Here is a 27,998-nt window from a genome sequence, read left to right as displayed (position 1 = left end):
AAAAAACTTTAATATTTTTTTATTTTTTATTTAAAAAGAAGGGTTCGATTCTCCTTTACTGTGAAGTCAGTGGGGCCTGGTTCCCGCTGTGGGAAGGAATTGTCACTTAAGAAGCAGGATGCCCGGCTGCATGTGTCAATAATAATAATAATTTATTATTTATACCCCGCCCATCTGGCCGGGTTCCCCCAGCCACTCTGGGCGGCTTCCAACAAAACAGAAATTCTAAAATACAGAAATCCATCAAACATTAAAATACAGAAATCCATCAAACATTAAAAGCTTCCCTAAACAGGGCTCCAGGTTCACCCTCGCAGCATCTCTGGGCATGGCTGGGATCATGCAGTGTTGCTCTAGGACATTCTGGAGTGTTTAAATGGTGGCCCCCTGCCACCCACCACCAGGTACTTTCATTTTAAGGCTGTGCAAGTTTCTAGCCATTTGGGCAACCACAGGTAGAATATAGTCATCATTATTTGTTATATTGTCCATTATAAAGAGAACCTAGGAGGTGCTTTCTAAATCCCATTTGTTCCAGAAAGCAGCCTCCCCCTGACAGAGTGGGTTCTGTGGTGGTTGAATGACTCTAACACCTTTGTGACTCTCAAAGTGGCCCTTTTTGCCCTGGTGGCAAGGAAGATTAGGAAGAAATAACTAGACAAAACAGCAATAAATTTAAATACATACTGTATGTAGCCAAGGAGGCTTCTCATTTATAGTCACACTTGCATTACATGATCCTGTATTGTTCAAGTAGAGGCTTTGGTTTTTTTTTTATATTGTCTGTGCTTATGGTTTTGTCACAAGACCTATAGAATGCAAAATTTGTCACTTTCCTGGCCAGGTATAAAAGCAGCTTCTTTTAACCTCACTTAAAAGCACTGACGTAGGATCTGAGCATTCAGCAGAGGCCTCTGTCTATTGCTCCTTCAACTCATGTGGAATTCCATCAATATTTAAAAAGAACTAAAATAACCAAGACAATCAAAATAAGAATGCAAATTACTTTATGCATTTATTGTAACACCCCACCCCACCCCCCAAAAATAGCACAGCTACAATTTTCTCATCACACCATTAGTTTTAGGTGCCAGATCAGAACCCACAATGGCTGAAGTGGAAATTCTCCAGGTAAGCATATACTGTACCCTAAACAGATTTCCCTCCCATACAGGGCCTTGTGCTGTTAACACCTGTACAAACTTAAATTCAGCTGGTGAAGTCTCCTCCCCTGCCCAGCATGGAGATGTGTTGGTGGAGAAAACATCATAGGCCAGGCTTCTTTTGGTTGTACAGGGGCTTTTAAAGGGCAGAAGAACATTGGCAGAAAAAGTTGGCAATGATGGGTGATATCCAGCCAAGTCATAATGAGATGAAATAAATGAAATTCCTGAAGTCAATGGGTCTACTCTGGTTATAGCCAATGGATATCACCCCATAGCTTTGGAGAGGGGAACAAGAATACAGTGAAGATATGGCCCTGTATGTACATTTAAGTAAGAGATCAAATTTAATCTTCAGTTTGGTTTACTAGTTTTGCTTTTTTAAGAAATGCAACAAAGAGTTGAGGAAATGGTGTGTCAGAGGAAGCTGACAGTGGAGAGAGAACTGGAACTGAAGAGCTCCAGAGTCACCAGGAAGCACACCGTCTTTCAGCCAACGTGGGGGTCCTAACTGATCCCACCCCTGCTGGTGGCAGCTGAACAACAGATTACTCAAAACTGGAGAACTTTTGATAATTTACAGTCGGCTCTTTGGAAGCAGGAGGTTTGCACAGCAGCGCTTATGGAAAAGCAAACCCAACAATTAAGAGCACTAAATGGACCACAAATGGAAAAAAAAAACACTTCACAGAAATATCATGGGACCACAGAACCGTAAAGCTGGAAAGAATCCCAAGGGTTATCTAGTCTAACCCCATGTAAAGCAGGAATGTACAACTAAAGAAACCCTAGTTAAAAGTTTTCTGTTATGCATCCTCCAGCAAGACACGGCCAGCTATGTATAAGGTAAAGGGACCCCTGACCATGAGGTCCAGTCGTGACCGACTCTGGGGTTGTGCGCTCATCTCGCGTTATTGGCCGAGGGAGCTGGCATATAGCTTCCAGGTCATGTGGCCAGCATGACAAAGCCGCTTCTGGCGAACCAGAGCAGCGCACAGAAACGCCATTTACCTTCCCGCTGTAACGGTTCCTATTTATCTACTTGCATTTTGACGTGCTTTCAAACTGCTAGGTGGGCAGGAGCTGGGACCAAGCAACGGGAGCTCACCCCGTCACAGGGATTCGAACCGCTGACCTTCTGATCAGCAAGCCCTAGGCTCAGTGGTTTAACCCACAGCGCCACCTGGGTCCAGCTATGTATAGTGGGGTACACTTGATTAGCCTTTGTATCTTACTCTTCTGAGAGAAGTGTTCTTTCTTCTTGTCTGCATGGGTGTTTTCTATTTTGTTATGCTGTGAAAATTGTTGTTGTTGTAGGTCAAAGAGGCAATCCTGAGTTCTCCTAGCTGGCTTACAATAGGGGAAACATTCACTTGCTAGTAGCCTTCCGGGTGGCAGAGGCAAAAGTGGGTGTAGCAACAGGTGTAACTTCTACCATTTGTACCGTAAGCCAGATTCTAACCATGCGAATGTTGAGAGGGTTTCCCATATATACATCCACACCTGTTGCTCCACCCTGGTAGGCAAGAGCCACAATATCCCTGCTGAACAACACATTTCACCCAGGAAAGGAACTCAAGGGGTATGTGGCTTCAGGAGGACGTCAAAGGCCTGATAGAAAGATCTTGAGGGCCAGAGGTGCTCCCCTCCTTTGGTGTTCAATGAAGACACTGTCTCTCTAAACCATCCATGGCCATGGCAATGCCAGGCAGGGCAGAAAACTCCAATCCCCGTGCAGATTATTTATCCAAATTGGACAGTCTTTTCTATATAAAAAAAGTTGGAATGGCCTGTTCCGACAGCAAACATCTGCACAAACCAACCTACACCTCAGCAGGCTGCAGAAATTAGGTCTCTTGCAACTGGTGTGTGTGTGTGTGTGTGTGTGTGTGTGTGTGTGTGTGTGTGTGTGTTGGAGAAAGGAAAGCAGCTGGTGCCACTATCAGCTCCAAACCATCGTATAAGTGAAGGAAGCTTTTGCTGCTAGGAGAGCACAAATATGGCAGCACCCCAAAACTCCACCATCATCCCAAAGGGAAATTCCAGAGCCATTGGCAGAGCACAAACTGGTCTTTGATGCAAGTTTTGCACACAGTGCATTCGTTTCCCTGTCCAACACAGCTCAAGCAAAAACAGTGTCCTAGGACAAGGTGGCGAGTGAGGGAACCAGTCCTTGCTCTTTCATCGTCTCCTCGCTCATGGGCTGCAGCAGGTAAACCTGGGAGGGGAAAAAGGAAGAGATGAGTGTTACTACGGACAGAGCGAAACCTACTGACAGAGAGCAGGAAGGGAAAACACTCTGGCATAGACCTGCTGCTGTAGTTGGAGACACATAGGCCCTGTGTGCAATGGTAAACAAGGTGCTTATTCCACCAGCTGCTGTTTTCGCAGGCATTGCTTTTCAGGGAACAGGGGTTAGGAACTTGTCCTTCGTTGCTGTTTAAAAGGAAGCCAAGATTCTCATTGTTGACAAATTACAAAACTCTGTGATTTGCACGGAATTTGAAGGCGCACACTGCCAACATATAAACCTGCCCAGTGGCAGCAATCTTAGTAAGAGGAGTAAGATTAAGGCCACATTCGTACCGTACATTTAAAGTGCTATGAAACCACTTTAAACAAACACAGTTTCCTTTGAGATGTAGTTTGTGAAGTGTGCTGAGAGTTTATAAGGGATACCCTGTTCCCTTCCCAGGGTGGATTAAACAATCAATCCGTCTTCACAGGAACCTCTGGGGATTGTAGGTCTGTGAGGGGAATAGGCAATTTCATAGCATGCCAGTGGTGGGCAGGGGAAAAAAAGGGGGGGGGAGTAGACAACGAATGTGCTTTTTGCCTTTGTGCAATAGGCTAGTTTCTGCACACACATGCAGACTGCCCTCTATCCTCCATCCAGGCAACCAAGAGGCATGATCAGAATTCAATGACACATTCCAGCCACTCATGAAGGTCCCAAAGCAAGGCTGGTAATGGGTGCAGCCAGTGAACAGTCACAAACAGAGGGTCAGATTTGGCTCCTGGGTCTGAGGCTCCTCATTCCTGTGGCAAATCATCAACCAGCACATGCAAACAAGGACCCAGAAATAAATTCGTTGCAGGAAACCGATCCAGTTTATAGCGACCTGCCTTGCATGGCTTTCATTATTCTGTGGTTGCATTCTTGACACAGCGAACAGCAAGCGGGCTGTGAGTGCAGTGCTTTGCTGCTTCATTTCCTTTCCCTGGACCGTGCATCACCAGTACGCAAGATCTTTTTCAAAAAGTGGGGGTGGTGGGAGGCAACGGCTGAGAACCAGCTGGCTAACAGCAAAGCAAGTCAGACTTCCCTGACCTCCAGCTGCAGAGAGCACAGGGCCGCTGTTTGTTTACCTCGGAATCTGAGCAGTTTCTCGGGATTTCCTGTCCTAGCAGCTTCAGGGAACTCACAAAAGCAGCACTGAGCCTCAACACACGTCCTTAGACAGAGTCTTTTGAAACTCCTGCTTGTTTAGGCTCTGCAAGACACACAGGCAGTCCGGGGGGGGGGGGGAGAGAGAGACAGTCAGCCAGAGTGGCAGAGGAAGCCCGCGCGGCTTTTGGGAGCCGAGGCCAACTGTCTGAAATCAGGACAAGGGCAGCAGGATTCAGAGCCATGTTCCAGATGCTCAGTTTTCTCTGGTTTCCAGGGTCTTTAGACTGGGTCACAGGTTATGCCCAGATGTCGGGCTCCTGCTAGTGCTAGAACCTCCCACACAAGCAAGGCACAAAACAGAGAGAAATTCAGAGAAGTGGGGCTTGTGGAGAATGAATCCCTCTTTCCTTGGACTAAAAACTGCCAAATGTTTTCATTTACAAGGCTGTTTATCAGTGATGTGTTGTGAAGTGTTGGAGTAGGATCTGGGAGACCTGGGTTCAAATCCCCCCCCTTGCACTTGGCCATGAAACTCACTGGCTGATCTTGGATCAGTCAGTCCTTCACAGTTCAAGGCCCTACCTCACAGGGTTGTTGTGAGGATAAAACAGAGAAAGGAAAGAACCTTGTACACCACCTTGAACTCCTTGAGGGAAAGGTAGGATGTAAATGTACAGTGGTACCTCTACTTACGAATTTAATGCGTTCCGAACGCACATTTGTAAGTCGAAAAAATTCGTAAGTCGAAGCAACCCTATCTAAAAAATCATAAGTAGAAAAAATCCTATCTAAACCGCATCCAAGATGGCGGACGGAGCTCCGTTCGTAAGTAGAAATATTCGTAAGTAGAGGTACCACTGTAAAAAGATACCCAAACATATTAGATTAAAGTCTGGTTAACTACAATAACAAGTGTCCCCCTCTCCTTTTTGTAATGTATACAATATCTTTTTCTAGTTACAGGTAGGTAGCCGTGTTGGTCTGAGTCGAAGCAAAATTAAAAAATTCCTTCAGTAGGACCTTAAAGACCAACTAAGTTTTTATTTTGGTATGAGCTTTCGTGTGCATGCACACTTCTTCAGATACACTTGAAACAGAAGAGCCAGACCCTTATGTATATACAGAGGGAGGTGGGGTGGGTGGAAATGGGTGATGGGCTGATAGGAGTGGTAAACCTGTTGATGGCTGTTAACGACTGCTGATGACTGCAATTGGTTTAATTGCTCATCTTCTAATATTGTGTATGCCATCAAATGCCAACAGTGCCCTTCAGCTCTCTATATTGGACAAACAGGCCAAACCCTACGCCAAAGGATAAATGGACATAAATCTGACACCAGGAACCACAAGACAGAGAAACCAGTAGGAGAACACTTCAATCTCCCAGGACATTCTATACAAGATCTCAAAGCAGCTGTTTTATTACAGAAAAATTTCAGAAACAGACTGGAAAGAGAAGTTGCTGAATTGGAACTCATTACCAAGCTTAAAACCACGCGGCCACCTGGGATGAACAAAGACATAGGATTCTTATCTCATTATGCATGATCAAGCTTTCTTTAGCACCTCAGCCCTTGCCTTTTCCCCGCAGGACCAATTGCAGTCATGTAATGAATGTGAGCCTCCTTGCAAGGTGCTCATTTATTTATTTTGGTTATGAAGTAAAAGTATTTATATACTACCCATTCATAAAGTATCAGGGCAGTGTACAGTAATATAAAAATATTTACCGGGCACTGCCCAGTAAGCAAGACAGAGAGCTTAACAGCTCCTTCCATGCTCAAAAAGAGCTTTCAAGCTCTCCACCTGGTGTGCATTTAATTTGCACAGTTTCAACCAGTCTGTTTTCAACCGTGCAAGTTTGCAAGTTAATTGTGCATAAGATGCCATCATGCTGTAGACGAGTTGCAGGGCAGGGGGAGGACGAGGAGCAATCACTTCTGGGAAAGGCTTCCTGCAGCCAACTGCCCTACAGCATACAGCTCCGCCCAAGCAGTTCCACATCTGCTGCACAGATGTTTCCCAGGCCTTACTTACCAGCCAGATGTTATAGCTCATCCCGAGAGGCTGGGCGGAAGGAGTGACCTGAAGTGCCTACACTCCCATGGGTGTCCTTCAGTGTCTTCTGCGAGCCGCTCCAGGCCGTCTTGCGTGAGTCATCGTCCCAGATGGTGGAGGTCTCTGTGTCGCTCAGCCACTCGGCATCACCAGCGTAGTGGGTTGGGTAGGCGAGGAGGGGGCGCACAGAGAAAGCTTGCAGGTCCCGGTTGCTGAAATGCTTTTTGTAATCCTCACTGAGAGAGAGGGAGGAGAAGGAAGCATCAGCCTATCCTTTTGACCAGTGATTCTCAAAGGGTGCTCTGCATTATGACATCTGAACTCCAAGCCAATTCAGCCACTTGCCACTCTTGGGGGATCGTAAAACCTTGCAACTTTGTTAGAGGTCGCCAACGTGGTGCCCTCATCGGGCATTGGTGGATTCCAGCTTTTATCGTCTTTGACAACTGGCTATGTTAGCTGTGGGGAGTTAGGAGTCCAGCAACAACTGTAAAATGTTTTACAACTTACCTGGTATAAGCATACCATTAGCTCCTAACAGTGAAAATAAATGTATTTTCAATGAATTTCTAGAAATTCGTTTCAGAAATTTGTTTGCTCTCTTCTGTATTTGTTAATAATTTGGAAATTCAATAAAACATTTTTTAAAAAGTCATTAACCACCACCACCACAACGACAACGACAACGACAACCTTGTGGCTACCTAGTGTTGGCTAACCTAGCATAAACATTTATTGAAGTCCACTTCATCAGTCCTAAACTGGGGTGGGTGGGGAGAGAAGTGAGATCAAAGGGAGACAAAATGCAGACCACACTCACATCCCCATTAGCAAAGGAAGTATTATTGACTACCCAGCAATATTTTATTTGTGTGTGTGTATGTTTGTGTGTGTGTGTGAAAAAGAAAGAAAGAAAGAAAGAAAGAAAGAAAGAAAGAAAGAAAGAAAGAAAGAAAGAAAGAAAGAAAGAAAGAAAGAAAGAATTGTGCAAAAACAGAGCCAAAAAAGGCCAGGTGAAATTCTGGTTTGGAGCGAGAGCCTGGCAGAGATGGAAAGTCTGAAAACACTGCCAGGAATCCTGGCTCAGCCTCAGCTTGCTGCCTGTAAATCACATTCCCGAACTGTCTTGAGCAGAGGCCAGTGTAGCCCGTGGAAAGCCATGCAGCAAGCAAGACACAAAAGCTTCTCCTATCAAGCCCACTTTCTACTTGGGGCACAGCCTGGCTGCTCCATCCACGTGCCAGCATTGCTTACTATGGGGACCCAGTGATGGACTCCATATTTTTTTTTGGGGGGGAGGGGAAGGGGCAGGAGGGCTGAACAAGACCTGCCTCTGTTGCCCATTTGCTTGCTCTCTCCCACTGGGCCCAATCAGCACCAGCGCACAGAGGAAGTGGGCAAAGGCAAGTGGAGGCCAATGCTCCTCCTTGCTCAACTGAGATGGAAGGCGAACATGTGGCAACTGCAAAGCTGAAAAGGGGCAGAAGGAGAGGAGGGCTCTGAAGGTCAACAGTGCTGCCCCTTACCAAAGACGTGGGCCTGTCAAAGCCAATCACTGCCTACTGACACAGTAGGGAAGGCCAGGAAAATAGCCCATCTGTTAAAAGAGGGATAGGGAGCCTGAGGCCCTCCAGATGCTGTTGGGCTGATGGGAGTTGGAGTCAAACAACGTCTAGAGCAGGCATCGGCAAGGTTATCCGGCCGTGGGCCGGCCGGACGCAGTGTGATGCCGGAAATGGCGTCGGCACATCTCCGCAACACTGGAAATCACTTTTGCGGCTGCGCAGACGCCAGAAATCGCACCTGTGCAGAAGCGATTTTTTGCGTCTGGGCATGCGCAGATGCGGTTTTTGGCATCTGCACAGGTGCAGGCGCCATTTCCGGTGCTGCTCGGCAAGTCCCCACGCCATGCTGTGCCGGTTTAGCGTAGTGCGTGGGGGACTCGTCGAGTGGGTGGCTCGGTTCATGGATGGGGGCCGGATAAATGGCCTTCGTGGGCAGCATCCGGCCCATGGGCTGGAGGTTGCCAACCTCTGATCTAGAGGGCCACGGGTTCCCCTTGTTGTTGTTGTTGCTGGCATCCATCTGTCTTTGGAGGTCTTTAAGCGGAGGCTTGACAGGCATATGTCAAGAATGCTTTGATGGTGTTTCCTGCTTGGCAGGGGGTTGGACTGGATGGCCCTTGGGGTCTCTTCCAACTCTAGGATTCTAGGATTCTATGTCTTGAGAGACAATGGAGTGCACCTCTGGGGGTGAAGGCAAACTGTTGTGTTTGCAGCCCCAGAGTGTGCATGGAGGTCCTGGGCTGCCCAAGCGACAAGACCCCGCTCTCGGCATCGCAAATGTGGTCCAAAGGAAAGCAGAGCAAGACGTTTGGCACCAGGAGTTGCCGGAAGGAGGAGTACAAGGCACCATTCAACTGCCTTAGGGACTCCACTCTGAATTTGTGCAGGGTTTATTCCTTAGCTTAGTCTTTTCTTCCCCTGAAGGTGTCTCACAAAGAACCAGGTATAGATTTTTCCTCAGGGTTCACTCCTGAAGTCCCAAGGCATGGCAATCAGCTACATATCCCTGGCTCCTGCTATGCTTCCAGCAAGCTGAGCAAATGGCCCTCCAAGAAACCTCCTTGCTGACTATTCTTTTCCACAGACATCTGCAGGCTGGAGGGAGTGAAGTCATAGGAACAGATGTTTTCCCTTAACTAGTACCGAAGCAGTGAAGGCGAGGATTGGTGCGGGGTGGGGGGGAGAGGCGCTTTTCTTTGCTTACAAGGCATGATCCTGCCAAACCTATTCTGGAGGCCTTATCAGTGTGTGTCAGCCTTGAAGGAGATTTAGCCCCCCCCCCCCCCCCGACTGGTTGGTGCTTGTTTGGTTTTCCCAGATATATGCTGCCACGTCACTGGTGCAATAAGAGTACAATAGCTGTGGATTTGTACTGGACCGTCCACACCTCCTTCCACATTATTAGCTGTTTTGAGATGCCATGTTGCCGCTTTATTGCCCTCTGGATTACTAAGCTTTTGCACTGCAGCGCAACAAAAGGAATATTTGTGGTATAGGAAGTTAACAGGATATCAGCAGGGGGCTGCACGGCACAGGAACAAAGCAAGCATGTCTGCCCTGAAACTTTTGCATGTGTGAACAGAACTGAAAGTGGGATAGTGCATAACTGCCCCTGAAGCACCATGAAAACAAACAACCACAAATTCATAATAAAAATGTGGTCTAGAGGGGCCCTTTGTGTGTGCCCTGAGCAGTGGGACAGAAAAACCAGTGAGAGGAGAAATAGAACGGAACACCTTGTAAAAATGTGTGCTTATCTGAATGGTACTCTGAAGAGAGGCATTACGAACATACAGTAAGTGCCCTGAGGCTGGATCAGGCCCATGGCCCATCTACTCCAGCATCCTGTTCTCACAGTGGTCAACCAGTTGCCTGTATGAAACCTGCAGAATGGACCCTGAGCACAAGAGCAATTCTCTCCCTTCCTGTGGTTTCCAGCAACTGGTATCCACAAGCATTACTGCCTCCGAATGTGGAGGCACAACAGAGCCACCATGGCTAAGCCATCAACAGCCCTCTCCTCCATGAAGTGTTCCACACTGCAACATTTTGTTGCAGGTCCCACTCGCACATTAAATCATGCCACAGGCTTTCCCGTACCGACAGGGTGCTTCTTCAGCGCTTCCATGAGAACATCAAGCAGAACATTGCTGTTCTGTATTATTACATCTGAACTCTCCAAGCCAATTGAAACAAACCCACAACATTTCAAGCTCCTTACTTGGGGTGCTTGTCATACATGATGGGCAGGAATTCATCCACAGGAAGGATTTTGGAGAGCGGCTGGGCATCAATCAGTTTCTGAGCCCCTTGCCGTGAGATGATGTAAGCTAAAGTCCAGTAGGAATATCCAGGCACCACAAGGTTCCGTACGTCCTCCACTAGCTCCTCATCCTCAGAGTTCACTTGCTTCCGGCCCAGGTAACTGAAGAAGACAAATCAGCCTTTTTAGTGTTCACCCATTTCCTTCTGCCTACACCAAGAGTGGGCAACCTTTTTGCCCCGGAAGGCCAGATTGTCGCCTCCCACCTCCAGAAGCCAACATTAGCCCCTGGGCAGTGCCACCAACCTGTCTAAGTTGGCCCATGGGGATGGAGAGAGATATAACTGAGCAGAACTGGGGAGACCTGTCAGGCCAAACCTGGCTGGGGGGCTGGAAGGTTCCCCACCCCTACATAGCATCATGTGCCAGGCAGGAACACATGTGAACACCTGTCTTCAAATGCAGGTCAGGGAAGATTCCATGTTCAATCCAATCAAAGGGGTCTCCATTAGCAAACAGACCTCAGGGAGCTGCTGCTAGTCAAAGCACAGTGTTCCAAGTTGGACAGATCCCTGATCTGACTCAGTATAAGGTAGCACCATTTGGAGGCAGTGAGAGGATCCACAGCCCAGTGGCAGCGCACTTGCTTTGCATGCAGACAACCACAAACCCCCAGGTTGGAGGAGGGGTCCTTATCCATGTGCCACTTATCCAGCCTGCCCCACCTCCCACACCATACAACCCCAGTCTCCCCAGCTCCTCTCCTCCCAGACACACCTCCCCTCCTTCAATATAAACAAACAACAACAACAAGCCCTACACAGATAAAACAATTAAAAACAGTTAAAACAACTGTAGCTGCAGTTCTGTCTCAGCTTTGCGCTGCAGCCAGAAGTTGCAGATTGGCTGCAGGTGCAGAGGGCTGGCTTGTGACTTAGCGCAGGATGCTGCTGCCCGATTGCTGGCAGGAGTGAGGTGTTGCCAGCTCAGAGGTCTGCACTGGCCGGTGATTTGTTACTGCACGAAGTTCAAGTGTTTCTATTAATATATATAAAGCCCTTTGCAACTTGGGACCAGTTAACCTACGAGATCACCTTACACCAAATGTGCACACTCAATCACTTCAATCAATGGAATTGCTACTACTTTACAGGTGCCACATAATAACTGTTCAGGATTTGTAAGAACTCAATCACTTAGTGTGGCAGCGCCTGCACTTTGGAATTCCCTGCCTATTGTCGTCAAGCCTTCACTGTGCTCTTTTCAGCACCTGCTAAAACATTCCTGTTCAGGCAAGCCTACCCAGGTGTTTGGAACGTTGAGGTGATTTTAATCAGTTTTAGTATTTTAACTCTTGTATGTTTTGAAGCAGGATTGTGGTCTTTTTCTACATTTTCTTCTTTTACCATCTTTTAAACCACTTTGAGGGGGTTTTTTTTATGCGCAAGCAGTGCATAATTTTTATGAAATAAATAAATGTGAATACAGGAAATAGCTTTCTAATGATTCAGACTATTGTTGCATTTGGCTCAACATTGCCCCTGGTGATTCTGCAGGATTTCAGACAGAGTCAGGATCTCTTTCGCAGCCCTACCTGGGGTTGCCTAGGATTAAACCAAAGACTTTTGCATGCAAAGCATAGACTCTTAACAACTGATTCATTGTCCTCCACCTAAAACTAAATATTCCAGCCCTCATAGTTCTGAATGAAGGGATGAACCAAACAGGAACACAGGAAGTTGCCTTATAGTGACTCAGGCCATAGGTCATTCGAGCTCAATATTGCCTACACTGACTGGCAGCAGCTCATCAGGATTTCCAACAGGAGACTTTTCCAGACCTTCCTGGAGACACCGTTGGGGATTGAACCTCGGACCTTCTGCATGCAAAGCAGGCACACTGTCACTGAGCTATAGTTATTTTGGAATTCCAAAGTGTAGCCAAACAACTAGGGCTGTTTTGCAGCTAAGGACCTCACCCAATCCCACCAGCTAACCCAACATACATCAGGTCCCAATTCAGCTGTGCTTGCTCCAGTTCATCCATCAGCCGCAAAATTCGCTTCTTGAAATATGCCTCAAACCGCACATCATCTTCCAGCACCACAGACTTCTCCAGACCCCGTTTCACGATCTAAAGGGGGGGGAACAACAGCGCTATAGAGAGTATGGGTGAAAGAGACCTTACAAGTTCCATCGCGGAGCTCACCCAGCAACTTTACCAAGGGAACTTGCTGTGTGTATGGTATAACAGCACAGCTCAGAAGCAGGTTGCCCTCCCATTAGCTGTGGGGCTGATGAGAGTCCAACAACATCTAGGTAGCCACAGGTTCCGCATCCCTGGTGGAGACCTTGTTGAGAAACCCAAAAGACCTTTTTGGGGCAACACAGGAAGTCATCCAAAATGGTTTAATTTGGAACCGGATAATTAGCTCTTTTAGTTGCATTATGATTTGATATTGTATTAATGTGGCTTACATTGAATTGTTATTAAGGAAAAATTAATAAAAAGTTATTTAACAAAAGAACTACTTTGGAACATTGGGAAAGAGTTTGACTCCTGCGGTGCTGCAGCTTGGACCAGATGACTGCCAGGCCCCCTTCCTACTCTTCAGCTCTATATTCCAAGTGCAAAAGTGAGAGGGCAATGAATTCCTGGTGCATGTGTCAATCTGGGAGGTGGGGGTCAGGTCAACCACTGTCAGGATTTGCAAGGATTGGGCTCCCCAAGCCTCCAGACACTTCTCTACCCACTCTCTGCTACACTGCACAACGTTGAGCAACAGCCAGAGACCCCTCTCCTACTCTTCAGCCCAGCAAACCAGATGACCTGAGAGGGAGACAGTGGGAGCCTAGCTGGACCTATATAACCATTGCACAGGGCTTGGCCCCGTATCTTGAGTAGCCAACCAGAGAGAAGCTGATGGGCAGGCTCTGCTTGACCACATCAATGGCCATTCCCTGCACCGAACCAACCCAAGCCCTTGACCCTTTCACCCAGCCCAAGCCCTTACCTCATTCCACACATGATGGTGACTCAGGAAGCAGCCCACCTCCCCTTTGGTGAGTGTCCTGCCTGAGAAGGGGTCGAAATAACCTGGAAGTAGGTCCACACCCAGTTTCTTGATGTCACTGCTGTTTAGGGCACTAGCAGAAGAGATAACAGAGGTTAGCAAAAGCAGCACTCCCAAGAGCGCAGGTCAAGAACCAGGGCAGGCAGCATGGAGCTATGCAGCCCCGTATAGATATCCCAGCCAGCCTCACGTCCCCCAGGTGTTGTTGGAGTGCCAGTTCGCATCAGCTGTAGGCAGCATGGAGCCCACGTGCTCTCCTCTCCAGCTTTCAGGTGCAATGGGGTTCGGACAACTATACAGCAAGTATATTTATTGCGTTTGTTCGGGAGCATTTCTAGTTAAAAGTTCTGAAAGCCGTATACAAAGAACAGCATACATGCATTGAAAAAAAGAAAGTATTTATAAAAAAGAGGAATTCAGCAAAAGCAGGGTCCGATCCTATGGGTAAGGGAAAGCCTGGGCAAAAAGGTTTAGCTTCACAAAGCTGACTAAAGCTAGTAATGAAAGACGCTTCACATACAGCAGAGGGAAAGACCGGGCTATTTAGGAACATGCGGAGAGGGTCCTTCTGGACCACAGGCCTGTCTTTGTCCACAGCACCAAAGCAGATGCCTGCAGGAATCCCAGCAGTAAGGTATGGCAATGGCATCCCCCACCCTGGCTACTGCTCTTCACCTAACAACTGATATTCCCTGGTACACTGCCGCTGGTTCTGGAAGCTCTATAAATCCATCATGACTAGTAGGATTTGATAGCTGTTTCCTGAATGGACTTGCTCCTTCAAATCTATCTAAATAATGATGATGATGATTTTGGCCTCAATATGTTCCCCCCTTCTCCTATTACATTTGCATTTTTAAAAGCTATCTAAGCCAGCAGCCTTGTGGCAGAGAGGTCCATCAGTTGCAGCGACCCCATTTCACGCTAAAAGCCAAAACAAAGCACCCCAGAAAGCAGCATTGGCCAGTCACCTTCCATCGACAGCATTAATCACCAAGGGCTCTATCTCCAACTCCAAGAGGGAACTAAGCATGCGCTGCCGACGGTCTGGGCGCCTTGCCAAGTTGATGAGGAAAACCTAAAAGGAAAACAGAAGATTAATTTCCTTTTTTTGAGTACTTATATAAACCACTTTTCATCACAAAAGCAAGCTTATAAAGAAAATCAAATGAAATTAACTAATGAATTTTAACTGGAATATATAAAACAATGAAGCTCAAAAAAAATATGCATAAAATAGGATTCCACTCACTCAAAACGCACAAAATTCGTCACATGCATTCAGGCATATTCTGACTCAGTCACTCACTCACAGTCCTCACAGGTGCTGACAATTTCACTCTTACACACACATGGGGTGGGGGGACAGGGGAGGCGAGGCACCCAAGAAGCATGAACAGGAAGCTCAAGAAGCTCTTACTTACCTCGTCAAACCCAATTTTGGTTGGATGCTTCGGTGGGAGGTAGACATGACTGGAGGGGAACATTGGGGTACCACCCACTGCAAGAGAGATGTAAAGCTTGGAGAGGAGGCTACGTTGCTGCTCAGGTTTTTAACCTGTACAGTGGTACCTTGGGTTTAAGAACAGTCCTGTTTACGAACGATTCGGTTTATGAACTCCGCAAAACTGGAAGTAGTGTCCCGGTTTGAGGACTTTACCTCGGTCTAAGAACGGAATACGAACAGTGGAAGGGCACCGGTGACAGGAGGCCTCATTAGGGAAAGCGTGCCTTGGTTTAAGAACTGTTTGGGTTTAAGAACGGACTTCTGGAATGGATTAAGTTCGAAAACCGAGGTACCACTGTACTGTACTTATCAGCAAGTGAGTTCCATAAACAGCTTGCTGTAATTTTGCTGGTATATTCTGCCAAAAACTCCAAATCAGCTCCCAAAACTTTCTCCCCTTCCCTCTTTGAATTGCTTATAACTGTTATCTTTAGGGCTTCCATTGTGGTGGTGTTGTTGATTATTATTAGCATTATTAATTAGTAGTAGTAAATGGAGAAGGAGAAATGGTTCTGGGTTTGGATTTCTTGCATCAAGCAGGAGTCAGACAAAATGGCCTACAAGGCTCTTTCCATCTCTTTGGTTCTAAGGATAAATTTCCCCTTGAGCTTAAGAAGGTAAGTTATTAATATTATTTTAAATTAAATTTGTATACCATCCTATACCCATAGATCTCAGGGCAGTTCACAACATAAAATTACAATATGAAAAACACAGAAAACATAATAAAAGCAAAAACAAAGAAAACCCAGTAACAACCCCCCTTCTACAACACATTTAAAAGGGCGTCTGGTGTCAATTAGCCAAAGGTCTGGTAAAAGAGGAACGTTTTTTGCCTGGTGCTTAAAGGTGTGTAATGAAGGCACCAAGTAAGTCTCCCTGGGGAGAGCATTTCACAAATGGAGAGCCACTGCAGAAAAGTCCCGTTCTTGTGTTGCCCCCTCAGGACCTCTCATGGAGGAAGAACATGATGAAGGGTTTCAGAGGCTCAGGGTCCAGGAAGGTTCATATGGAGATAAGTAGTCCTTGAGGTACTGTGGTCCTGAGCCATTTAAGGCTTTATAGGTCAAAACCAGCACTTTGAATCGGACCAGAAATTGGTATAATATGCTCAAACCTATCTTGCTCAGGTAAACCAGAGAAAAATAGGGGGCCATATCCAACTAAATTCTACTCAGAGCAGACCTACTAAAATTAATGGGCGCAACTTATGGTGCTTCCAGACAACCTGCTTACTGAGCATTCATCCCCATTTGTTTGCAGGGAGGTTAGACGCTGTTGCACCAAAGCAAATGCGATCCCTCACTTTCCTTACCACAAAAAGTAGGTTTGCAGCACAAGCCCTCCCAATGGAATTTGACGATGCAACCTGAATTTGCCAGCATGTGACTGAATCCCACCTGAAAATAGTGGTGGTCTGGAAACTCCCTTAGTCATAGCTATTAATTGCAATGGGTTCGCTCTGAGTAGAGCAAGTACTGGGTACATGCCATCAAGTGTAGGCCTATTAGGGTCCCACAGCAAGGAGGAAAAACACCCTACAAGAACCCCCAAGAAAGATTCTCCTGTGGGCTAGGGCAGTATTTGGAGCAGGTGCGCTAACTAACCCATTGCCTCCAGGATCAGGTGCACAAAGTTGACGCTTTCATCCTCCAGTGTCTGGTGAGATTTCACAGGGACATTGATATACCCAAACCGCTGCTGGTTACACAAGTACATCTGGGCTCCTGCGCAGGAGACAGAATAATAACTTAAAAGCATGCCGCTCGACAATTCTATGGTTCTATAAACGAGCACTTAAGATGAAATCCAAACAATTGTGAGCCCCACATCGCCAGCACAGGCTCCTTGACAGCAGAATTCCTCTGCTCCACGAAATGCCACACCAGACCGCTGTGCTCTTCTGCACACCTTGGTAGACATAGCATGGGCTGTCCATCTCCCTTTATTGCTTGCCCCAGTTTGAATCAAACATTCGATAAAAATCAGGGTGAAATGGAGCCTCCATGTCCAGTAGCAGTATAATGCTAAACATGAGCTGCAGGGAGGGGGAACAGAATAGGGCTGCTGCTTTCATGCTGTTTGAGGGGCTTCCCAGAGGCCAGTTAGGTACAGGAACTCTGGACTAGGAGGGCGTCTGGCCTGAAAAGTAGGGCTCCTTTTACAGTGGACCCTCTGGATACGGATTAAATTCATTCCAGGGGTCTGTACTTAACCTGAAAAGTTCATAACTGGAGGCGCTGCTTCTGCGCACGGGCATGGCGTGATAGAGCGGTTCTGCGCATGCACGCATGGCAAAACCCGGAAGTATACACTTCCGGGTTTGCCGCGTTCGCAACCCAAAAGTTTCATATCCAGAGTGGTACGTAACTTGTGAGTCAACTGTATTATCAAGCATTGTGTAGACATGTGGAAACTCTACACAAATGCTAGCCATGATGATCTGCCTCCCTCTTCTCCTCCCTCACTCTCACCTACAGTTTGGCAGGAATATGCAAAGACAATGATGTCATCAAATGGCCAGGTGTAGCTGGGGTGGGGCGGGTGAAAGGCCAGGTCAGCAGTATCGTCCTTCCGCAGGTCAATCAAGAAGGCGGCGTAGACCATGGAGACTGCAAAGCACCCGACCCGCTGCCGGTTCTTGGTGGGGAAGTAGTCTGCTGTCCTACGATAGTAACCCTGGAACGTGCGAGAGAGTCTCTTAACCCAACATAGCCCAGTGCCAAGAACTGTCTGCCATCCAATTAGGAAACCATAACTCAAAACAGGAAAAGTCCTGCAGCAATGGAGGCTGGTCCACCAATCTCAGCCGCCAAACCCACCACCTGCATCTTACTTAAAATCAGCCCGGGGGTTGGGGATAGGGAGGGGCAGCATTGCCTGTCAAGCTCACTGCCTGTCAAAATAGCGGAGTCAAGATCAGAGTGGCACATTAATTTTCATGGGTCTGCTCTGAGTAGGATATGGTTGGATATAACTCTAAGGATGATAAGAGTTATATCCAACCATATCCTACTCAGAGCAGACCCATGAAAATTTATGTGCCGCTGTGATCTTGACTCTGCTATTATAACCGATGAACCTCAAGGGGTGCCAATGGGTTTCTGGGCCCAACGCAAACTGCGGTTTTGACCTATAAAGCCTTAAACGGCTCAGGGCTGCAATACCTCAGGGACTGTTCTCTTTCCATATGGACCTACCTGGACCCCGAGATCATCTTCTGAGGCCCTTCTTCATGTGCCTCCTCCACAAGGGGTCAAGGGTAGCAACACAAGAACAGGGTCTTCTCTGGTTTCCCCGTCTGTAGAATGCTTTCCCTAGGGAAGTTCACCTGGTGCATTCCTGATACACCTTTAGGTGCCAGGCAAAAGCGTTCCTCTTATACCAGGCCTTTGGCTAAAATGACATCTGATGCCATTTTAAATGTATTGTGGAAGGGGGAATTATTGGGTTGTATTTGTTTTTATTATGCATTCTGTGTTTTTTATATTGTTATTTTATGTTGTGAACCACCCTGAGCTCTATGGTTATAGGATGGTATACAAATAAAATAAATAAATAAAAATGTTCATTGACTTTAGTGGACCTACCTCCACCTCTCATTCGTTCTGGCTCTGCTTACTGTGTGTCTCTACTTTCTGCCCCTCAGCAGTCACTCAACGGGTACCAGCCAGCACAGGCTTGAAGGAAAGTGTTGGTTTTTTACCTTTGAAGACCTAAATACTCCGGGGCCAAGTTATTCCATGAACCACTTGCACCCATACAAGCCTGCTATGGAGACCCCCTTCTTGCAGACTTGCCTATCAAGCAGGTGGGAATGGGAGGCAGGACCTTTTTGGTGGTGGCTCCTCACATAAGAAACTCTCTTCCCCAGGAGGCAGGTTTAGCCCCATCCCAGTTTTCTTTTAAGCAGGTCCTACACACATAGGGTTATCTCCAACTAAGTCCTATTTAAGGTAGCCTGACTAAAGTTAATGGACATTCCTTAGGTCCCTTAACTTCAGTAGGTCCACTCCAAGTATAACTTAGTTAGATACAACTTGTTGCTTTTTCAACTTGTTAGCTCGCGTAGCTGGTGGTTTTTCTAAACCTGCTTTTTAAATTCACTGTTTTATTCATTTATCAATCACCTTCTGCACTAGCATCAAGGTGATTCACATAATTTTTTTTAGCATAGTTTAAAAACATTGCAAAAATAAGAACAACTTAAACAAGCTTTGAAACAAAAATGTCTGTAGAAAAAAAATGTATTCAGTTGTTTCCAGAAAGAACAAATAGTGGGTGACTTCAGTCGAAGCCTGGCTGTATTTATGATATATATTTGTTTTTATATTGCTCTGATCTGATGGTGCATGCATTTTCACTTGCTGAATTGACTCTGTTGTCTCTTTGTAGTGGTCCTCCAGATGTTGAGCAATGACTCCCCTCATCCCTGGCCACTGGCCTACGTTACCCGGAGGGCCACAGATTTCCTGCTCATGCAATAAATTCTGCAAATCTTAAGCACCTCCCCCAAACGGGCTTACCTGAGGAGTAATCCCACACCAGAAGTTGGAGTAATAGGTCTGAGAGTCCAGCATGGGAGCAACAACAGATTTATTTTGTGCAATGAGGAACTTCAGAGTCTGGTTATTTGTCAAGATGCTGTCCGTGTCTGTGAACTGAGGACAGAATTAAAAGTGCACACTTTTATCTTGATTGAAACCATGTCTGAAAACTACCCCCCCCCCCGAGGGAGCCTGGCAGGCACAACTGAACTGCATCCCTCCAAGGCAAAATTGCCTGCATGGATAGAAAAATCTCACCTCCAGTGGATTTTAAAATGGCCCAAGCAGAGGAGCATCAGGCAGTCAGGGCTGGAAGGTGTGAGGCAATGTACATTTGAAGAAAACTGAGGAAGGAAGTTGTCTGTGGGCAGGTGAGGAGGAAGAAAGCAGGATGTGGGATGCCCTTGGTTTGAGGGGGAAGGAAAGAAGGTGACCCCCCCCCTTCCCGGCAACCTGGACTCCATCTCTCATCAGCTCCAGGAGCCACTATGGCCAAAAGTCAGGTTTCATTTATCTGCTAATTAGTGGGTAGGAGTATTGCTTTAATTGTTTGAATATTGCTAAAGTTGTTCACTACCATTTATGCAGCTGGCATGTAGCTTCCGTTTTACAAAGTTGTGCATTATGTGAAATGATCTTGCCCTCCCTCCCTCCCTCCCTCCCTCCCTCCCTCCCTCCCTCCCTCAGGGTACTAGGTATGTGCATACAGTACATATGTTTTTCTTTATTGTAAGTCTCTTGGAGACCTTCCGGGTGACAAGCAACAAATAAGCATGATAAGTAAGTAAGTAAGTAAGTAAGTAAGTAAGTAAGTAAGTAAGTAAATTGTGGCCGCAGAGTTTGTAGAGCACCATGTTGAGGAAGGTTGAGGTAGATGAGAACCAGGTGCACCCCAAAGTGTCTTCTAGTGTGGACAGAATGGAGGAGACATTTCCCCACCTCCAGAAGATCAAACTGACTTACCAAAATGTAATTGGCCCGCTCAGATCGGGCAAAGCTCAGAGCTTCCTGTTTGAGCCTCATTACGTGCTCAAAGCGTGTGTCACTCCAGTGTTTGGGCCCATGTTCATCAGGATAAGATCTGCAAGAGGCAAGATGGTCAGCAGAGAGTGCAAGGCCTGTTCCTCTCCCCTTTCCTTTGCACTGCAGTGCCTATTTTATGCAACCCTCCAGGTTAGCACAGCCCTTCCATACTGTAGACCCTTCCAAGAAACACAGGAGCGCATTTAATGGTTCACTGGAGGGAATTCTGTAGATTGGAAGATCCCTATGAGTAAACCAACTCAAGTTCTCTACCCTAAAAAGGGATCACAGCATAAGAACATGGGGAAAGGGGGAGAAAATCTTGCAGCATGGCGTACAGTCCCCTTGGCCTGATCTGGCTTCAAGGCTCCATTTACGTTCCTTAAGAGGGTAGGAAGGCATTCTACCAACAGCGGTTCCTTCAGCAACTTGCAGTGCCTCTGAACGCAGATCTTCCTATGGACAACTTCTCCACAAAGTTACAGCTGCACCACATCAACCTTCTAAGAAGTACTGCAATTGTTTCTGAGTATCCAAACCCACCATGATCTTCTTTAATTCCTGACCTATGCATGCTTCTCAACTATTTATGAAATTCAAGTATTCCAAACTTACCTGGGCTCATCTACGGGTCTCCACTCAATGTGCCAGTACTGGCTTTCCACTGCAGTGAGCCACTCATGCAGTATTTCTGTTGTGTTGTCCACATTGTGGTCAGTGGCGCACCTGAGAATCCAAATTGCAAATGGGGGATCAGTTCCTCCTCAATTCACCATTAGCCAATTTTACCCAAAAGCTGGCAGAAACAGCAAAGAAGGATCAAAGAGGACCGGTGGTGGTGGTTTGCAACTAGATAGCCATAGCTGCCAAGTTTTCCCTTTTCTCGCGAGAAAGCCTATTCAGCATAATGGAAAATCCCTTTAAAAAAGGGATTTGGCAGCTATGTAGATAGCCAAGGCTGCCTGTAGCCTTTCCAGTTGGTTTGTCCAGCCACTGTTTGCCGTGCACAAAACATCAACACTTTATGTCAGCAGAAAAAACCTACTAGAACTGGAGATAGCTGGAGTCCAACAGTTTAATGCCACATAAGCCAATTTAACTACTGTATACACATTATTGGTGTGTACCGTATATACCCTGTGTATATTTGATACCCTGGGATGACAGGCATGATGCAAGTGGAGGAAACAAACTTGACAAAGAACAAAGAAGAAGTGGGACCTGCAATGTGGAGGGCTGCTATTTGGGGGCCCAGCCAGCCATGCCCTCTTCCAGCACACTCCATTCCATTCTCCACTCGAACATTCGGGCACAAAAATGGAAAACCTGCCAGATCAGTGTGGGTTTACCCTTTTTTATTTTGAGTTAGAATAAAGGCAACCTGGACTTGGAAGCTGACAAACCCTCTCATCTACTGCAAGGTCCTCTCAGTGCTGGCTAGGAAATCTGCAATTTAGACACTATTGCAACTCAGCCAGTTCTTGAAAATTACATGTTAATTTCCCAAAGGGCTCCTGACTGGAGCATGGCTATGCCAGCACATCATCTCTGAGCATATTTATAGCTAGTGGCTTGTATTCGTGGCCAAAACTAGCACTAGGTGGCATGGGCACTTTTTAACAGACCTTCCAAAGCAGAGATTGGGTGTTCTATAACTCCTATCATCCCTGGCCGTTGCCTATGCCTTAAAATGTGCTCCAAATTGCTCCTTGGCAAGTGGGGCTTGTTTGGGTGCATCCTAAGGCAGGAATCAAAGCCAGTGTAAATTAGTCTACAAGCCCCAACCTGGAAGTGGATCACCCAATGACATGATGAAGCAGGGTCAATTTGATTTAAATCAAATTGATTTAAATCTAGTCAGTAAGACTTGATTTAAATCATTATTTTTACAGAAAGACTCATTCTTGCTGGTATAATCTTAATATTTACAACCAGATGAAATTTCATTTTTTTCAGAGTAGTTTTTACAGTTACAGTGGAACCTCGGTTTATGAACACCTCGGTTTACGAATTTTCAGTTTACGAACGCCACAGACCCATCTGGAACGGATTAATTCACTTTCCATTACTTTCAATGAGAAAGTTCGCTTCAGTTTATGAACGCTTCAGTTTATGAACAGACTTCCGGAACCAATTGTGTTCATAAACCGAGGTACCACTGTATATCAAAAACTACTAGTACTGGTTCTGTGTATATAAATTTGCAAAGGAAAAATGGGATTAAGGTTTTTCCCTCAACTCTGTTTGTTTATTTTATAACATTTTTCCTGTGAAGGAAAGGCATGTTATCTCTGCAAACACAAATTCACACTTTTGAAAACTGCAAAAACAAACACCTGTGATAATATCTTCTCATTAGAAAAACTGCCCCAAATAATCTTACAAGACCTCTGGAAGAGCATGACATTGAATGGATTAATGGAATTCATTTATAAAAAAAATTTAAACATTGCATATAAAGCCTCATGCTACATAATTAAAAACAAATCCTTATTTCCTGATGAAGGGGACGCGGGTGGCGCTGTGGGTTAAACCACTGAGCCTAGGGCTTGCCGATCAGAAGGCCGCAGTTCGAATCCCCGGGGCGGGGTGGTCAGTCCCGTTGGTCAGTCCCAGCTCCTGCCAACCTAGCAGTTCAAAAGCACGTCAAAGTGCAAGTAGATAAATAGGTACCGCTCCGGCAGGAAGGTAAACAGTGTTTCCGTGTGCTGCTCTGGTTCGCCATGCTGGCCACATGACCCAGAATCTGTACGCCGGCTCCGTCGGCCAGTAAAGCGAGATGAGCACCGCAACCCCAGAGTCGTCCGCGAATGGATTTAACGGTCAGGGGTCCCTTAACCTTTATTTCCTGATGAATAAAAAGCAGCAACCCCCAGTGCAGCCACAGCAGAGCCAGTGGTATATGGCTAGACTGCTTCAGTTCCTATCTCAGAAAGAAATGTATGCAGACAATTTGGGAAAGTTTTTGCAATCCTGAAACAAACCCCAATGTATCTCAAGGTAGTGAAATGCCCCACAAACAAAGGCATGTGTGTGATATCGAAAGAAGTACCCATGAGTCTGCTTCCCTAGATTAGTTTCTAGAAGGGGAGTGTTGTCAGCTTACAGCAGCAAAAAGGAGAAAAAAAACACCAGAGTCTTGTGGCACAAATTTATTAAGACAGACGCTGGTCCAGACTCTGTGGTCCAGAGACCTTGGCATATTGTTTCCCTGCAACCTCACTCCTCTCTCTCTTGCCAGCCATGCTGGTATATACATTTGCAAATTTAGGATTACCCTTCATGGATCTGAAAAAACAGACTTCCATCTGCAGATGCTACAGGAGGAATTCCAGAAAGGGAGTTCTCTCTGCCCTGCCACACAGACTCCCTCCAGCAGTGTTGAACAAGCCAAGAAGCCACAGGTCCAAGAACGAAGCTCGAGGAAAATTAACTTGGTTTAAAAGAAAGAACAGATGTTAATATATAGCAGATTAAATTGCAGATCTAGGATGTCGTCTCTCCCGAACTGGATTGAGACATCGTTAAGAGGCTTGTGCATCAGTTTAACAGAGACAGCAGATGGAAAACAGCTCATGAGCTCTTGAAAAAAGAAGATTTATACTACCAGGGTAAGGTTTCCTACAAGATCATAGAATATGCTATAAAACACGCCTGAGGCAGAGAAGCTTTGGAACAGAAAGGAAGGGAATCCTGTCGTCTCTGCAGAGTACTGAAACATGGTTTGGGAGGGTGGAGCAGAACAGTCCCAGCAAGGTTGGGGAAATGGGGCAGGAGGTTGGAAATAAAAGGCAGGCAACAAGGAGGGCTCTCTGGGTGCCATTCAACAGGGATGGGAGAAAAACATGTGGCCTTCCAGATGTTGTTGGACTACAGCTGCCATCATCCCTGGCCCTTGGCCATGCAGGCTATTGGGGCTGAAGGGAAGAGCTGGAGTCAGAGCCGTCTTTCCTACTGGGCTGCCTGACGTGTTGCGCCAGGGCGTCAGCCTCTCAGGGGTGCCCCAGAGAGTGGGGGAGCTGCGCGGCCCACATGGAGGCGAGCCCGGGGTGCGCTGTGGGAAGAGCTCCGACCGCTCCTGAGCCCAGACGGGGGTGGGAGCAGCGCCCAAAAGGGCTCCTTTTGGTGCGCTGTTCCCACCACGCCCCCTCGTAACAGCAGGGGAGGAGGCGCTGGAAGGATTTTGCACCACGGCGCTGGATACCCTTAAGACGGCCCTGGCTGGAGTCCTACAAAAGCCAGAGGGCCACAAGAAATAGCTAGGAGTTGGAAAACAGGAGACCTGCCTGTCACTTGACTCATGGTGTGCATGGATGTGGACTACCAGGCTGGCAGAAAAAACTGACATACCAACTGAGAGCGATCAAAGAAAAATTAGACCAGAATAGGCAGGAACACCATAAGAAGAGACAGAAACAGTAAGAAAAGTCACACTTGCTGGCCAAAGTCAAGTTTTCATGTTCAAGCAAGTGCCAGCATGCACTGCTGAAACAGCTTTCTGTAGCCTCCATAAGTAGAGCCTAGAAACGAACTTTTTTAAAATAATAAAGCCTAAAGACCACCACAAACACAGAGACATATTTGGAGAGACTTCCAAATCTTCCATGCTATGTGTCTTAACGATCCTCTGTAATTCATCATAGCTGCTTTCAACCTTTGTGGAACAGTGGTCATGCTACATTTTGTTCCATGTGTTTATCTCTTTACCCCATCCCTGAGGTAGAGGTGAAGGGAAGCAGCCACTGCTCAGGATCTGCTACCCCTCTTAGGATCCCAGCCTTCCCAAAAGTGTAGCCTTGCAGGTATTTCCCTGGATGGAAACTCACACCATAGCTCCGCCCACTGGCCATGCTGGCAGGAACTCATGGGAGCTGGAGTCCAGCAGCACCTAGAGAACCACAGGTTTCTTATTCCTGCCACAGAATCCTCCACCCTAAAATGTTGGTGTGGTTCCTGTAGCTCTTTCTCCTGAAGCTCCAGTGTAACCAAAAAACCTGCCATGCTAGCCTGGGGATGAGGTCACCTGGGTGTGGCTGGCCTACAACTCCCACCACCCCTGGCCACAGTAGCAAGGGCTTATGGGAGCTGGAGTTCAGCAGTATCTGGAAGGCTACAGGAACCCTGTCCTAGCATGTCAACATAGCCCAAAGCATTACAAATGCTTTTGATTACAACCCCTCCCCCCGTGTATCCTTAGAAAGGGCTTATATGCACACACAAAAACTTCTAGAACTTTTGTCCCTTCCAATGGGAAGTTTCCATCCTCAAAGAGGGAAGAGGTACATTAAAGAGAAAACATGTGTTGGGGGATGCATTCGGCAACCATTTCCTACACCTGACCTCATCAGTGCCCACCTCTACAAAACGAGGTCTTCCCAAGAGGGCATTGATAAGTCCATCTCTCCCCGTTGATCTGCATCATAGGAGGAACATCTGTGTAGCCCTTCAGATGTTGGAGGCCTCAGCAACTGGAGGGCTACATCAGGCACCCCCAAACTGCAGCCCTCCAGATGTTTTGGCCTACAACTCCCATGATCCCTAGCTAACAGGACCAGTGGTCGGGGAAGATGGGAATTGTAGTCCAAAACATCTGGAGGGCCGCAGGTTGGGGATGCCTGGGCTACATGTTCCTCACAGCTGACCAACACAACAGCAGCTCCATTAGATCCCATTAGGTCTGGAAGGATCATGGCCAGGTCAGTGCTGAAAATGGGCAGCTGGCCCTGCAAAAACAAAACAAAAAAACACCTCAACACAAGCAGCAGCAACAACAAACTAACACTCTAGGAGACAGTCCAGATACCTTGCAAAACTCAGCACTCCTTGTTCAGGCACGCCAAAGAAGACATTTCTGGAACTGTACATGCTCCTGTGCCCCCACACTAGACACCAGAAGTCTTCAGGGCTCGCCCCAAATCACGCTCACCTATATACTCCCAAACCATATCCTGCAGGGCAGCAGAGCCTCTGAGGACCTGCTCCTCCCTAGACACGCTCACCCCACGCAGCCCCCAAGATGAGGTCCTGAGGCACACCTTTGCACGGCCTGCCCAAGGTTCAAGTCCCTACAAACCAGGCTCAAGCACCTTCAAACCTAGCACTGACACTACAACTGGCGATACCTACCACCACCCCAAAATTAACTAGGTTTCCTCCCCAACTAACCCTCACGCTCATAAACACTTTTCTAGGGCGTCTCGAATCAATCCCAAATTGGGCTGAGAAGGGGGAACCCCTAAAACTCCATCCTGTCCCCCCCCGAGGCAGCCAGCGTCATCGCAACTAAGTTGTTGCGCCCCTTACCAGATGGAGATGCGCTCTTTGGGGTAATCCATGCGCTCCAGGGCCCCCAGGTAATGGGGCAGAGAGTGCTGGGAGTTGCGAGCCAGAATAGCGAACACCACGGTTGGAAACTCCTCCCGCAGTCCGGCAGGACTCCCCGTCCTCTCAACATCCTCCCCCTCCTCACCGGGCGGGGTAGAGACCCCCAAACTGGAGCGGAGAAGGAGAAGCAGGGCGCAAGGGAGAACAGACGCGGCCGCAGGCGAAACCATGTCTCGGAGGCTGCAAAACTAATGGGCGCGCGAGCGGTGCGCGGGGTGGGGGCGAAGATCGACGTTTGGGAGGGGAGAGGCGAGGAGAGGGCCAAGAGGGGCGGAGCCGAGAATTCCAACATTTTAGTACAGTACTGTAAGTCGCCTTGGGTTGAATCATAGAGCTCAATGTTGTCTGCGGGCTGCGGCTCTCCGGAATTTCAGGCAGGGAGATTCCCCCCCCCCCGGGCCTGAATACTTAGGAATTACCGGTTGCTGGAAGCCACGAGTTGGGAGAGAGCTCTTGCGCTCCAGTCCTGCTTGCAGTGTTTCCATAGGGGCATCTGTTTGGCCCCTGTGAGAAGAGGGTGCTGCACTACCGGTAGATGGGCCATTGGCGCGCGCGCGCGCGCGCGCGCGCGCGCACCCACCCACCCACCCCAATCACCCCCAGTCCAAAACCAGACAGAAGCATCACACAGCAAAGCAGACCCACCCAAGGTGGGTGACTGCCTCAGGCAGCAGGATCCACAGGGGCAGCACCTCCAGCCTCTAAGGCAGGGATGCCCAAACTTTTTTCAAAGAGGGCCAGATTTGATGAAGCGAAGAAGAGGAGGAGGAGGAGTTTGGATTTGATATCCCGCTTTATCACTACCCTTGTTGTTGTTTAGTCGTTTAGTTGTGTCCGACTCTTCGTGACCCCATGGACCATTGGCAAATAGTGACCCCATGGACCATATGGCAAATAGTTATGGGCAGGTGGGAGAGCTTAGATATTTGAAAGGGGTTATATTTGTAACAGGGATCGTTCTCTGATGATCCAGATGGAGAAGAGAATGTTGTTGTTCTTGTTGTTTAGTCGTTTAGTCGTGTCC

At 47.3% G+C, this 27,998-nt stretch overlaps 1 protein-coding gene across 1 annotated transcript; it reads right to left on the bottom strand.

The window, feature by feature from the left end:
• Window position 1: 1 nt before the first annotated feature.
• Window positions 2–27,181, bottom strand: CERCAM (cerebral endothelial cell adhesion molecule). Its single transcript, XM_035102297.2, has 13 exons — window positions 26,894–27,181; window positions 21,206–21,316; window positions 20,531–20,648; window positions 19,547–19,681; window positions 17,495–17,699; window positions 16,628–16,747; window positions 14,938–15,014; window positions 14,485–14,591; window positions 13,454–13,586; window positions 12,446–12,573; window positions 10,399–10,602; window positions 6,592–6,848; window positions 2–3,381 (listed from the first exon to the last, which is right to left on the bottom strand). The coding sequence occupies exons 1-12, from the start codon at window positions 27,142–27,144 to the stop codon at window positions 6,602–6,604; spliced, it is 1,836 nt and encodes a 611-aa protein (XP_034958188.2). The 5' UTR covers window positions 27,145–27,181; the 3' UTR covers window positions 2–3,381; window positions 6,592–6,601.
• Window positions 27,182–27,998: the final 817 nt, after the last annotated feature.

This window comes from Zootoca vivipara, chromosome Z, assembly GCF_963506605.1.
Source record: "Zootoca vivipara chromosome Z, rZooViv1.1, whole genome shotgun sequence".
Classification (NCBI taxonomy): Eukaryota; Metazoa; Chordata; class Lepidosauria; order Squamata; family Lacertidae; genus Zootoca; species Zootoca vivipara.
Note: the sequence above shows the minus strand (reverse complement) of the source record. Positions and strands in the feature narration are given on the sequence as shown.

What these genes read in the sequence shown, in the direction of transcription:
- CERCAM (XM_035102297.2), bottom strand. Translation starts at nt 27,144, where the DNA reads ATGGTTTCGCCTGCGGCCGCGTCTGTTCTCCCTTGCGCCCTGCTTCTC. An exon ending in AGCGGGCCAATTACATTTTG is followed by an intron (nt 19,682 to 20,530) that starts GTAAGTCAGTTT and finishes TTCTGTCCTCAG; the next exon opens with TTCACAGACACGGACAGCAT. An exon ending in ATTAATGCTGTCGATGGAAG is followed by an intron (nt 13,587 to 14,484) that starts GTGACTGGCCAA and finishes CTCTTCTGCTAG; the next exon opens with TGCCCTAAACAGCAGTGACA.